The sequence below is a fragment of the Odocoileus virginianus genome, chromosome 18 (assembly GCF_023699985.2).
Source record: "Odocoileus virginianus isolate 20LAN1187 ecotype Illinois chromosome 18, Ovbor_1.2, whole genome shotgun sequence".
Lineage (NCBI taxonomy): Eukaryota > Metazoa > Chordata > Mammalia > Artiodactyla > Cervidae > Odocoileus > Odocoileus virginianus.
This window is the reverse complement of record NC_069691.1, coordinates 36,462,482-36,476,992: the sequence shown is the minus strand read 5'-3', so window position 1 is coordinate 36,476,992 and position 14,511 is coordinate 36,462,482. Positions and strand designations below refer to the sequence as shown.

The 14,511-nt window shown below is 36.8% G+C and overlaps 1 protein-coding gene across 2 annotated transcripts in view; it reads left to right on the top strand.

Moving 5' to 3' along the window:
• Window positions 1–14,511, top strand: part of MLLT3 (MLLT3 super elongation complex subunit) — a 285,782-nt gene that overhangs the window by 145,025 nt on the left and 126,246 nt on the right. For both annotated transcript variants that reach the window (XM_020890161.2, XM_070480580.1), the window contains exon 3: window positions 9,376–9,458. In XM_020890161.2, the coding sequence (XP_020745820.2) occupies window positions 9,376–9,458 (83 nt within the window). The remainder of the gene's footprint in view (window positions 1–9,375; window positions 9,459–14,511) is intronic.

The following is a 14,511-nucleotide window of genomic DNA, read 5'->3' as shown; positions in this document are numbered from 1 at the left end:
ATGCATACTGCTGGAATGTAGGGTTTTCTGGAATCAGTTTTGAAACCCTTGTTTTACGAGAGTGGAGCTACATTATTTCCCTTGGTTTATTTGGGAAGGTTGAAAGATCGTCAGGCTGAACAGGAACCACATTCTTGGATGCACGATATATGAATAGTAGCCATCATATTAGCCTTGTCCCATTCTGTCTTCATTTGTAATATCTAATGGAGCTTAAATCAATTAGTATACTTAGGATAGGCTATCTTTGTGCGAAATGCCGAACAGAACAAACAAAATAGAATCCGCAAGATGCTGAAAAGGAATTTTGTTTTTAGCTCTTTCTCTAAAGTTAGGACAACTTTGATTCCTTTCCTGGAAGTATATATATATATATATATACATATACTGAAAAGGGAATAAAGCAAAAATAAATTAAGAAGAGAACATTTGGCTCATTGACCTTTTGGGGATTATTATCTTTTGGACTTTCTGTGAAGTTAGGTTGTAGTGATCTTTTAGGAGGTTGTATATTTTTTTAAAACAGAAAATGAGTGTTAACTTTAATTGACTGTATTTGTTTATTTTTATAACACACTCCCACTTCTGTCACCCTAATGCAGTCGATATGTGTCTTGTGTGTAACATCACTTCATCATCCTTTGCATTGAATACTTAAAGGGCAAGAATTAAGAATTGCATGCTCTACATGAAAAGATGGATGTACCACATTTAAAAGTGACTCTTACACACTGTGCACTTATTAAAAGAAAAAAATTAAGTTGAAAAATATCCCTTTAATATGAAAGGAAGAAAATCATAACTTCAATATTCTAATATTTTGAGGGTCATCACTTCTGTATTCTTCCTTTGTTTCTTGATCCATGTGTTTTTTTTTTCCCCTTGCAGCATTGTTTCCCTCCCCTTGAGTAGGTAGCTTTATACTTATGATCTTTCTTTTTCTCAGATTACACTTAAAATCCACTCCTTTTTTGTGGTTGGCGTTCTTTAGTCCAGATGCTTCCTTCTGTACTGTGTTTAGGAGCTCTATTTCAAGGGACAGACACACCAAACTATTACTTTAGATTATACAATTCCCAAGAATTCTGTCTCCTTAAAAAAACCTTCATGATGAAGGATCTTCAGGAAGATTTTGTAAGTAGATGTTTTGTTTTCTTGGGAGTTCATAGCATTGGGAGAATTTAAGATTTGAGAAATCAAACTGTGAGATAGTAAGAGCCAAAGCTTTGTGAGTGTTAACTGGTGAATACAGAATGGGAGAGAATGTTCAGGAAGGAGGAAGTAGCCTTCACCTCAGTTGAAGAGGAAAATCCGGGTAAGCAGCCCTGGAGGCAGGTGTAAAGACAGGCTTTCTTTAGGCTGTTTACACATCTGTCTCTGTAAGCAACATAAATAGGGCTTTTTTTCCTGCCTGGCCAACTCATACCCTGCTCCTTTTCTTCTTTGAGGTTTCAGCTTAAGTGTCACTTTCTCAGGGAGGGAAATGTTCATCTAAAATAAGGAGGAACTCCCAGTTTTCTTCACATCAGCCTGCTGTATTTTCACTGATGTCCCTATTATCCAGTCCTCTCTCAGTATTTTCTTGTACATGTATTTTTTCTTCTCTCCTCTTCGCCCTCCCTGCCTCCCAGCAGTGGACATAAGGTTAATAAGTGTGGGGCCATGTCAGCTGTGTTTATCACTTTATCTCCAGTCCCTAGAATAGAACTCGCATTTAGCGGAGAGTGCTTTTGGCTAGACTGTCATCTGCTTGAGAACAGGATTCCACCGTATCTGTGTGTGTGTGTGTGTGTGTGTGTGTGTGCGCTCAGTCATGTCCAACTCTTTGGGACCCCATGGACGGTAGCTCTCCAGGCCCCTCTTTCCATGGGAATATCCAGCCAGAATGCTAGTGTGGGTTACTATTTCTTCTCCAGGGGATCTTCCCAACCCAGGGATAAAACCCACATGTCCTGTGGCTCCTGCGTTGGCCAATGGATTCTTTATTACTGAGGCGTTTGGGAAGCCAGCCATATCTTTGTAGCCCAGTGATTATAGAGTGTCTCTTGAATTGAATTATTTAGGCTAACATAATTGAAAAAAGTGAGAAGGTAGGATAACTTTATTAGTGAAGACATCCCATTCCTTTTTTCCCTCTAAATAAGAAGCGGCATCAGTCTCAGTGATAGAGGGGCCAAGTGTAAAACCTGGGCTAAAACTACGTAAAACTTTGATGCTGAAGGGCTGTCCCAAGGGTTGGTGACTTATGCTGTTCCAAAAAGCATGAGGTGACTATTTTAGGAAGTGAGATTCTTCAGTGGCTCTTAATATATTTGATTAAATAATGAAAAGCAATATTATATTTAGTTTCAGATGTGCAATATAATGATTCAAAATTTTTATAGCTTATATTTCATTTAAACTTATTATAAAATACTGGCTATATTTCCTGTGCTGTACAATATATCCTTGTAGCTTTTATAAGTACATTTATTTTATACTTAGTAGTTTGTACCTCTTAATCCCCTACCCATATCAAGCCCGTTCCTCTTTTTTTTTTTATCCCCAATGGTAGCCACTAGTTTCTTCTGTGTGTCTGTGCGTCTGTTTCTGCTTTGTTATATTCATTGATTTGTTTTACTTTATTTTTTAGATTCTACATATAAGTGATAACATATTTGTTTTCTGTCTGACTTACTTCACCAAGTGTAATACCCTTCAGGTTGATCCATGTTGTTGTAATGCAAAGCTTCATTATTTTTTTATGACTGAGTGCTATTTCACGTGGTATATGTACACCACATCTTCTTTATCCTTTCATCTGTTGATGGACACTTAGGTTGCCTCTATATCTTGGCTGTTGTAAATAATGCCACTATGAACATTGGTATGTATGTATCTTTTTCAATTAATGCTTTTGTTTTCTTCAAATATATACTTGGGGGTGGAATTGCTGGATCATATGGTAGTTCTGTTTTTAGGTTTTTGAGGAAACCTCCGTACTGTTTTTCATAGTGGCTCTGAAAACTTACATTTCTACTAACAGTTCTAATGACCAGTTTTTTTTTTTTTTTGATGTGGTAGTATGCATTGAAATGAAGATGCTCCTGCCACATATTGTGAGGTTCTTTGTTACTTCTCTAGTTTCCCTAGGAGATCATTTTCCATGTAGCTTTCCATGATGGACCTTATACAATATGGTATTTTGAAAAATATTTTGCCAAAGGTTTAACTTTAAAAGTGATATAGTCTCTTTAAGATAGATCTCTTGATTTAATAATTCTCAATAAAAGAATTAGGTCTGTTTCTAGGTTGAACTTAGTTTTGCTCTTTCTTATCATATTAGCTGGGATATGTGTTTCCACTGGACCAGTCATTTAAAGCAGTGCTATATACTGAGTTATATTGAAGGAACTTGGGACAAACTGGTGTCAGTGCTATCAACTTTAGTGAAAAATATAAGCTTGAAGACTTATATTTAATATTTCCTAACATTTCTTAATGATATGTCATTTTAGACAATCTCTGTATTTTGTTGGCTTATTTTTTCCCTCCAGTTTTATTGAGATATACTTGACATATAACATTATGTAAGTTTAAGGTGTCTAGCATGTTGGTTGGATACATTTATATATGGCAAAATGATTCCCACTGTAGCATCAGCTAACGCTGTCGTTCCATCACATAATTTTCCTTTCTTTTTCAAGATGAGGACATTTAAAATCCAGCCTTTTGCAACTTTGAGGTATATGATGTAGTGTTTTGGTGAATTTTGCACCTAGATAACTGACATCTTAAGACATGGCAAGAATTCCCTGGCAGTCTAGTGGTTAGGACTTCATGCTTTCACAGCTGTGTACTGGGTTTTAGGGAACTAACTCCTGCAATCTGTGTGTGTGCGCATGCATGCTCAGTTGTTTTCTGACTCGTCCTAACTCCATGGACTATATAGCCTGCCAGGCTCCCCTGTCCATGAGATTTTCCAGGCAAGAATATTGGAGTGGGTTACCATTTTCTATTCCTTTGCTGGCTTTTTATATGATCCTTTAAGAAATGATTATGAAGGGGGTCTTATTTTAATAAGGTGGTTATGTCTTCTCCAGATGAAATGTATTGATTTAACCTCAGCTAGATGGGCTAGTGATGTAACTCCTCCAAAAGCTGAAAATGTGCATACATTAAGAAAAATCCTCTATTTTCTCCCCATTCTGGAGAGAGCCATGGATCTTCTGAGTCTATACATAAAGATTCCAAGTTACTAAACAATGGAGCTATCTGTATGTGTCATCATTAAGATTTTTTCAACATAGCCAATTTGGAGTCATGAACTCTTACTCCAGGTGTAGGAGTTTTGTGTAACATTCAAAATTAACAGTCTTTTTATATATGTTATCCATTTTACCCTTCCTGGGTTTGGATGTGAATTTCTAAGTGTGTGTGGTGTGAATTCTCTATGGAAGTATATAAGTTTCTTCCCTATTACCCATTTTTGTCTTCATCATTTTCAGTGTTTCTTCTTATACTGACTATTCTGTTACGCTGGAACTTTCCAGATACAGAACTCAGGCTCATACTTTCTATTTGCCACCCAGGCATTTCTTCTCAACTTCCAGGCTTGCTATATCCCTTCCTTTGAGGTCATACTAAAGTTACATTTTATTAATTCTACTCCTTTCATAAAGAGTAGGCTGGGTTCAGAGATGAAAAGAGGCCTGAGAGGCAACCTTAGCCATTGGAAAGCCCAGAATTAATCTAGTGTGAGGGTGGGGCTTGGTCATAGCTTGTCTATTAGGATTAGCTAATGGGATCAATGAGAAAAAAGGCTGAACCCAGAAGAGGGACAGGGCCGTTTTTGTTGTGGAGTATTGGCTGAAGGTTTTCCAGCTGAGGTCTATTTGAGTTGGTCCTGGAGCAGTGAATCCTGAGGAGGCCATGTATTTCACATCTGCCCAGCTAGCTAACTATATCTAGCTTGCTTCTTTATAACTGTGAAAGTTATTTGGGCAGTTATCTCATGTGGCCACTGTTCTCTACTGCATAGAAAACAATTAGATTTTCCCAATTGCATTTGAATTTAAAAAAAAAAGTCAACAAGGTAAAAACAACTTAACAATACAGTTCATGAATTGCCTGATATTATCTTTAATACATTTTCAGGGAAATAAGCAAGTGACACAAAGTGGGAAAACATTTTTTTTTTCATTATTTGGAAGTACTTGTTTTGAAATGGGCTGAATAGAAGCAATGGCAGAATCTCTCTGTGTGTGTGTATGCATGCACACATGTATGCATGTGCTTATGAAAACAAAAAATCCAACTGTTGATTCTTGTTCTTTTCAGAATGTCAGGAATGTAAAGTCTTGATCATGTTCAGTGGCAGGGTGATGCCCAACCTAGATGTTAATCCTAGATGCACAGAACAGTTGGGGACAGCAAGATGGCCATATTAGTACCTGCTTCACTTTTCTTAGGGGCTCTGATGTGGTGCAACGGAAGCAGGAAGAGAAGGAGTCCAAAATGCTAAAACTGGAAGGGACATTGGGCCCAAAGCCATGGTAATAACCAGTCTCTACATAAACCAGAGAGAGTTTAGTATGTTTCCTTTCTAGAGGGCTTAGCACAATGAATAAAGTAAAAGCAATAATTATCGGTGGGCAGCTGGGGCATGTGCTTAACAAAAGTTAGAACCAGTTCACAACTTCCAAGAGAAGACCTCTCTGTGGCAATACTTTTTATCACTTCTACCATTTTTATAATATTATGTTGATTGTAGGGAGTTTGGAGAGGAATTTGACTGGTTAATATCAGTTCATTGCTGCTTGTGGAATTGTAACTTCTTTAGCAATGGTAGATCAGCAAAGAGTGGCATGAGTCTTTTTTTAAATTGAAATGTAGTTGATTCATAATGTTGTGTTAATTTCTGTTGTACCGCAGAGTGATTTGGTTACACATATACATACACTCTTTTTTGTATCCTTTTCCATTATGACTTATCACAGCATATTGAATATAGTTCCCTGTGCTATACTATACAGTAGGATCTTGTTGTTTATCTGTTCTACATATACTAGTTTGCATTGACTAACCCCAAAATCAAGGGTGGCGTGAATCTTTTAAGAAATTCAATTCAACATTTATTGAGCACCTATTATTTGGTGCTCAGATAATAATGGTGGTATCGCTGACCTTACGTTGCTTAGTCTAGTGAGGAGTCTGAGAGATGAATGAATATGATCAGCCTGCCTCGTAAGTGCAGCAGGAGAAGCTTGGAAGAGAAACAGGGAGATGTTCTGAAAGAGCTAACATCTGGGCTGGATTTCGACAGGAGTAAGAGTTCCCAGTGATTTCTACTGAATTAATGCATATAATTTAAAAGTGAATATGAATCTCTCATTTTATTGTCACCTAAAAAAATTTGATGGCTTTCTAAAGATGGGTATACCCTCAATAATTTATGACATTTGGCATCTTATTACATAGATCTTAATAGATTCTTAGGATTAGAGACTCATGTTCATGATTCTGATTATAAAACAGTTGAATAAATAAACCAAACTACTTCCCCCAATTTGACTTTTTTTCACATTAGAACTGTAAGTTTGTATTTGCACTGCTACTGATTTCCTGTCCTGTTTACTGTGAATAAAACATTTCTGTTGTTTGCTTCTAATTAAGAGCTCAGGGTATTCAACAGACATTGTTCATTTTGATGAAAAATACTGCATTTAAAAATAATTGAGGTATGAGTTGGTAAACAGTTTTTATAAAACTAGGCTTCTATGGAATAGTAATACATAACAGATCATTTCCCTTAGAGGGTGGAAAAAAAAGAAAACTAAGACTGTCAACTATAAGATGTGCTTATTAACAGCTGTTTTCTATAATAGGAGCAATTTGCATGCAGAATAGAGAAAATGAATTATACAAAAGGGTGTATAGAAGAATAGCTATAACTTCTCTGGCATGTACAGCAGCCCACAGAATAAACTTCCTTCAAATGACATTGGCATGATTAAATCCCAGGCAACCTGACCAGTGAAACTGCTGTTCTGAAAAGAAGCTTGCAGCCTGGAAATGTCATGGGTGTAATACTAGCTTTCTGGGTGGGGTGGGGTGGGGGTGCCCATGCATTTAGTGGCATCCCGCCCCCACTCAACATTCAGGGTATTTGATAATTCATGATAGATTGGCAAGTGGTCAGTGGATGATGGGCTGAAGCCACTCTGAGTCCTTTTGCTTTTTTCACTTTTTATTAGAGAAACTTGTAAGGTCAGGTCAGATGCCTCATTCATCATTTACTTCTTCTGATGTCAGTTTGGGGAAATTTTCCTAAAGTGGGCTACAGGAGATAGCCTAATGTTAAAATCCTGCCTTCAGTATAACTGTAATCGTATTTGTATTCATGGAATGTCTAACCAATTTTTAAGTACATCATCTTCATCTTCTGCATTAAAAATGCCTTAGACTTGTATTTCCCCACATATATAATCTTGAGTCTTGACAGCCGTGCCTACAATATACACGTGGTATTCTTTCTCTCTTTTAAAAATTATTTATTTAATTCCTATTCTCTTTTTTTTTAACATTAAACTTTTAATTTATATTGGAGTAGCACCGATTAATAGTGTTTCAGGTGGACTGCAAAGGGACTCAGCCATTCATATACATGTATCCATTTTCCCCCAAACTCCCCTCCCATCCAGGCTGTCGCATAACATTAAGCAGTTCCCTGCGCTCTACCGTAGGTCCTTCTTGCTTATCCGTTTTAAATATAGCACTGTGTACCTGTCTCTCCCTTTTAAAAGGGATAGAGCTGGAGCTGTTTAGAGAATCCTTAGTCCAGGGCCATGGAATTCAGTCTTCTAATCCAAATCCAAGGCTTTGTACTTGTTTTCTTTTTTCTGTTTTCATCGGAAAAAGTTACATGACCATTGGGTATTGTACAGGTTAGAGTTCCTGCCTCGCTTCTGTCGCATCTTGAGAACTGTGTGTGCCAGGACCTGTGCTGGGTCTCCTACATACATCATCCTGTTTGATCCTTACACGGTCCAGATGAGGCACCTGAGGCTCAGAGGACTGGTGTAACTTTCAAAGGTGGCCTGGCTAATTAGAGATGGATCCCAGGTTGGCATCCAGGTATACCTGAGCCCTGGACACTCTTCATGTTCCTGAGTAAATGTTTCTGTCCTTGAGGAGTGAAAGGGAATTAGAGATGAGGTCCCTGAATATATGGTAATAAGAAGTTTGTTAAGTGTCAAGCCAATGCTTCAGACAGTTAATACTTCAGGAAGGTAAAGAGAGAAGAGATGATAGTACCTTGTGGGCTGGAAAGGCTTTGTGATGAAACTGGGATTTGAACTAGCAGAAGATAATAAGAGTAGCATCAAAGTATGAGAGACAGGAAGAGGACAGAGTATAGGTGGGAAATACTGGGCCTGTTGGTGGTGAATCAATGCAGTTGGATGCAGCATAAGAGGTTTGGTGGGTAACAAAAAGAGGAAGGTTGAAAAGGTAGATTGGAGCCCTGCAGAACTGGGTTATGTGCTATATGGTCTAAATGTACAGCATGTGCATTTCTACTTCTTTATGATACTCACTGCCAATATGCAGTCTTAGCTAGAGTTTCAGTTGGCTTGTGATTGATTTTGAATGAATGGAAATTTTAGTGGGGTGAATCATATTTAGCTTCATAGGGCATATTTCCTTCCCCAAGTCTAAACAAGTCTTTCTTCATAATACAAAAACCTTATTGTTTCTTATGTATTCTTATGATATAAATAGATTTGAAGTGTTTATATGTATCATAATATTTCAGTAAATATTCTTTGGTAGAGGTAATGGAGAATAGTGAGTCTTAATGACATTGGGAGATACTGGGTTTGGGATTTTTTTAAGGAAGGAGGGTGGTCCTGCCACTTTTTGATATGAAAATTAGGATATCTCAGAGAACTGAGAGGTTTGGGGTAGAGTGATACACATCACAGACTAGGCATAGATAGTATGTTTGTTAGGAAACTGATAGTTGCTTTCAAGCTTTGGGTCACAAGGAACTGTCCTCAGTTTCCCTAAAGCGTTAGGGCAGGGTTTAATAACTGAGGTCAAGTCATTCATGACCATGGCTGATCTGGTGCTCTATTCCTTATCAAGCCTTGAATAAATAACTAATGTATTTGATTTATATAAGAATATTATTATTGTAGATTCTAAACAAGAAATGAAGAATAACTAAGAGAGTTAGTTGGGGCTTGGCAAGGTGTCATGAAAATTGAGAACGATGTAGGTGGAAGGATGGGATTTATTTATTTATTTTTTCTTGTTTTTAAAGGAAAGAAGAATGTCTTTTTGCCTATAACGTTCATCTCACATATTCTTTTTTTTTTTTTTTTAATGTTTCAGTGTGCAAAGATCCACCTTACAAAGTAGAAGAATCTGGGTATGCTGGTTTCATTTTGCCAATTGAGGTTTATTTTAAAAACAAGGTATGTAATCTTTACTCATTAATCTTTCAATAGAAGATCCTTCATTAACCAAACAATGTTTCAAATAGTTTTGATTTATAAGCACTTCTATCACTAGATGGTTTTAAAATAAAAGTTAAATCTGTCTTCTGGGAATTTTGGCTATTGTTGTCCTTAAATAAAGAGGAAGTGGCTAGAGAAAGATAATTTCAGTTCTGAGGAGTCAGATTATGTGAAATTCATTAAATGTCTGTTTTAAGAGAAGAGTGATTATCATTTTGAAAAAGAAGATTAATATATGTTTGTAAAATAGAAATTATGGCTTTTCAGTGAAATGATCTTTTTCTCGTTTTTATACTTCTAGAATTTTGAGACTTTCAAAGAATTGTCTTTTATTTATCTTTATCTGATCTTTATCTGATACACAGATACAACACACATATATACAGTTATATCAGTTGCTGCTAAGTTGCTTCAGTTGTGTCTTACTCTTAGCGACCCCGTGGACTGCAGCCTACCAGGCTCCTCTGTCCATGGGATTTTCCAGGTGAAAGTATTGGAGTGGGTTGCCATTGCCTTCTCAGGTTACATCAGCAAGTGGATATTATGGATTCTATTGGATTTTAAAAATTTCAACAGTGCATAAATAGCAAAACACACAGACTATATAATATTAGACAAATTGCTCAACCTCTGTGGGGCTGACTGTCCTTATTTATAAAATGGGGATAGGATAAGAGTACCTACCTCATAAAGTAGCTAGGAGGAATTGATCAAATAAAGCAATGTAGAGTATTTAGAATGATGCTTCATATCTATGTAAGCACTTAGTAAATACTAGCTGTTATTTTTAATCACCCTGTTTCTTTCTTTCATTCCTTTCCTGATTACTAAGGTAATCATAGTTCCTAAAACCTGCTCCAAAGTGAGATAATTCACTTTTTTTAAAAAAGGAATTGAGCTATTAGAATGTTGTGTCATCCAAGCTAGTGTCCCACAAAGTCTGGTGCTTGGACCAGCAGCATTGGCATCACCCAAGAGCTGGTTGGAAATGAGATTCTCAGGCTCTATCCCAGACCTGTTGAATCAGAATCTCTGGGATGGGGCCTGGAAATCTGCACGTTTACTGGCCTTCCAGGTAAACAAACACCAGTAAGTATGAGAACTCTGATAAGCCACTCCTGGAATACTGTCTCACCAACTTTTTCTTTTTCCTTTTAATTGAAGTATAGTTGATTGCAATATTGTGTTCCATTGACTTTTTTTTTTTTTAAGTGTTTGTTGTGTTTGTTACAACATTGCTTCTGTTTCATGGTTTGGTTTTTGACGGAGAGGCATGTGGGATCTTAACTCCCTGACCAGGGATCCAAGTCTTATCCCCTGCATTGGAAGGTGAAGTGTTAACCACTGGACCACCATGAAAGTCCCTCCACTGACTTTTTCAACGTATAGAAGGCCCAGCCTTCAATTCAATAAAAGCCTCTTTGTGATTAAGAGATAATTTGCTTTTAAATAAGCTCTACTGGAACTATCCTGAAAAGTTGAAATGTGTAGAAAACAGGGGTAGATTTTATTTTCCATATTTTAAAATTTTTTTCAAAAGCCAGTTCCCTCATGTGCCACATTGCTGCTCCATGACCCTCCTATACATGTTACCCTTTTAAATTGTTTTTCTTTATATTTGTATTTTGGGAACATTATTTGGTGGTATTACACAGTATTACACATAATCTATTTCTGTGTAAATATTTGTCCATGGCAGTTTGCTAAACCTTTTACATTTGTTACTTTATTCAGCTGGTTTATAAGAACTTTTGAGAGGTTATTATTCCTACTCTACAGGAAAGGAAACTGAGTCATGGAAAGATTACATGGCTTGTCCAAGGCCACACACAGTTGGAAAGTGTTAAAACCAGACTCAATCTAGGTCTTTCTCTCCACTGGCAATTCTCTTAAGTTCTGTTCCTCAGAAGAAGTCCCTCTTTGCCAGAATAATTACCTTCATCAGTAGTAATACCACTGAAATGTCCACATGTTTTCCATCAAATCAGAATTTGTTGAGATGTGCTTATGTCTGTTCATATGACATGCTTTCACACTGATGTATGGATTTGTTTTTTCTCATTTCAAGATTTCCCTTAGGAAATTAGTTTTTAGCTTTCTTTTTTTCCTTCATTTAAAAAATTGAGATATAACTTACACATCATAAAATTCATCCTTTAAAAGTATACAACTCTGTGGGTTTTAATATATTGTACAAACATCACCAGTGTTTAATTCTAGGACATTTTCATCACCTCATAAGAAAACCTTGCATCCATCAGCAATCGCTCCTCATTTCTTCCTCTCCCAACTCCTGGGATTAATCTGTTTCCTTTAAACCATTCATCTATTTCCTTTCTGTGTGTAATATCCTATTCTGGGCAGTTCGTATATGTGGAAGCGTACAATGTGTGGCCTTTTGTGTCTGCCTTCTTTCATTTACTGTATTTTCAAGGTTTATCCATGTTATAGGATGTACTGATACTTGCTCCTTTTTATAACTGAATACTGTTCCATTGTATAATGTAGCCCACTGTATATGCCACACTTATTTATATTCGCATTCATAATTTGATGGACATTTGACTTGTTTCCATCTTTGCCCTATGAATACTGCTGCTATGAACATTCATATGCAAGTTTTTGTGTGGATATACGTTTTCAAGTCTCCTGGGCATATATCTAGGTGGACTTGTTGGGTTGTGTGGTAACTCTGTGTTTAAATTAACTTTTTGAAGAACTGCCAAACTGTTTTCCGAAATGACCGTACTATTTTACATTTCTACCAGCAGTGTATGAAAGGTACATTGAAAGCTTTAGTTTGAAAATAATGCTGCAATGAAGTATCTTCCCTCCTACTTTGTTTTGAACTTCTCTGGTCACTTTTACAAGCTCTCATTTCTTCACAGAGATATATTTTCTGAACTGCCAAGTTCCCTTCTTTACAGAAATAATTGGAATCTCCTCATCCACCTGATTTAAAAAGAAAATAAAAGCAGGATGAAGAGGCAGCAAATAATGTGTGTAACATGTGGGCACACACAAATGCAGCCTTGGTAATTTGGGGAGCAACTCTTGTGACTGAAAGATGTACTATTTATTCACTTGTGAGGAAGTTTCAATTTCTTAAAATATGAAAGAAGAAAGATGCACTCGAGATGGAAAATAGTTATTCCTTGGGAGTCACTGTGAAAAAGACATGTTGGCTCACCACTGTTTAATAGATATTCTATTTAGTGTCCAGATTAGTTGATTTCTATTTTCTAGTTTTAGATTTTCTTTAAGATTTTATACTTAATAATTGCCATTTCCCCCCACCCCCACCCCCTCCCAGGTGCACAATGGAAAGTATTTCAGTGTTCATAATATGAAAAAGTACATACATACATACATGTGCTCAGTCGTGCCCAACTCTTTGCAACCCCATGGACTGTAGCCCACCAGGCTCCTCTTGTCATGGAATTTTCCCAGCAAGAATACTGGAGTGAGTTGCCCTTTCCTCCTCCAGGGGATCTTCCTGACTCAGGAACCGAACCCACATCCCTTGCGTCTCCTGCGTTGGCAGACAAATTCTTTACCACTGTGCCAGGATATACCTAATTGTAGAGATGTGGGTTAATTACTGACGGGTTAATAATGCACACAATGCTATCTAGCAATTAATGTAGCAAGATGGACATGTGTATAAAACAAAAATGATGACTTAAATGTTACAGAAGTTGTTGTATACGGTTACGATATCGCTTATGTATGAAGCCAAGAATAAATGAGGTTACAGAGACAGACATATATAGTACAAGAGCCAGAGTGGGAAGGATAGCACAGGAACCAAAAGGCATGGTTTACTGGGGGAAGAGGGATGGAAAGGCCTGTATTTATAAAACTTTAGTTCTTTAGAGAAAAAGGCAAACTAACATGGTAAAAGTGTTATCATCTGTTTAAACTCAGTGGAAAATGCATGGGTGTAGTATTTTAAGTACTTTTTTGTATGTTATTGATTCTTTAATTAAAATTATTGCTGTGTCATCTCTTTTAATTTATCTTAGAGTATCTTAGAAAGCAAAATTTTGCTGTCTTTTATTCTGGACCTCCAAGCTGGATGTATTTCTTATATCTCTTCCTACTGAAATGACTCATGGGTGAAAATTTAGTAGGTCTGGGCCATTTCTCCAGAATGTTCATTTCATTTCTTTTGAGTGTATGTCATTGTCTTTATCCCTGGAGTTTACTTAATTCTGTCTTGTAGAAAGAACATCTATTATAATAATGGTTTATGAAAAAGTATAATTTCAAGTCTTCAAAGGGGATGAGAGAAAGCAGCAAAAGACTTCCACTTGGTATTGGAAGGGGCCTGCCACCACACATTGAGTATATATCATTTTGTCCTTGGTCCCATCTCCATCCTAGTACTTTTCCTGCTTACAATAAGCTTGTCTTCAGTTTTGCTCACTTATTTGAGAGGTCAGAGTCAAGAGAGGTGGTGGAGTGACAGTATTTGTTTTGAGTTCTTGTTTGTTTATTCTGTTTTTCTGTGGTTGTATGCAATGAAACAAGCCTGTCTGTGAGAATCATGTGTGTTTCAGAAACTAAACCAACAGGCCCACTGAAACATAATTGACTGTAGCACTTCAGGTTTGAAAAGATCCCATGCTTCTCTCTTTCATTCTGTCCTCAAAAAAGTACATAAGTAAATGTCAAGGACTGAAGCAGACTGAGGGGAATAATTTAATGTTGCCAAAACCAGGTTTCCAACCTGTAGGAAATGTATTCGTTTTATATAGAGAATAAATACGTGCTTCCTTATTTGAACTTTGAAGAAGAATCTTGTCTATGGAGCATAGGTTGACGTTAGGTTGATGTCAGCCCTCTGAGAAAGATATTCAGTTGGTCAGAACACAAATTTATGGGTACTTTTTACTTACTATAAAAAATTTTTGAAAGAAAATTGCCCTGAGGATTCATGCAAAGATAGCCACTTTTTGTGGTCATTTAGCCTTAGTTTTACTGAAAAATGATTTCTTTTTTCCATTCT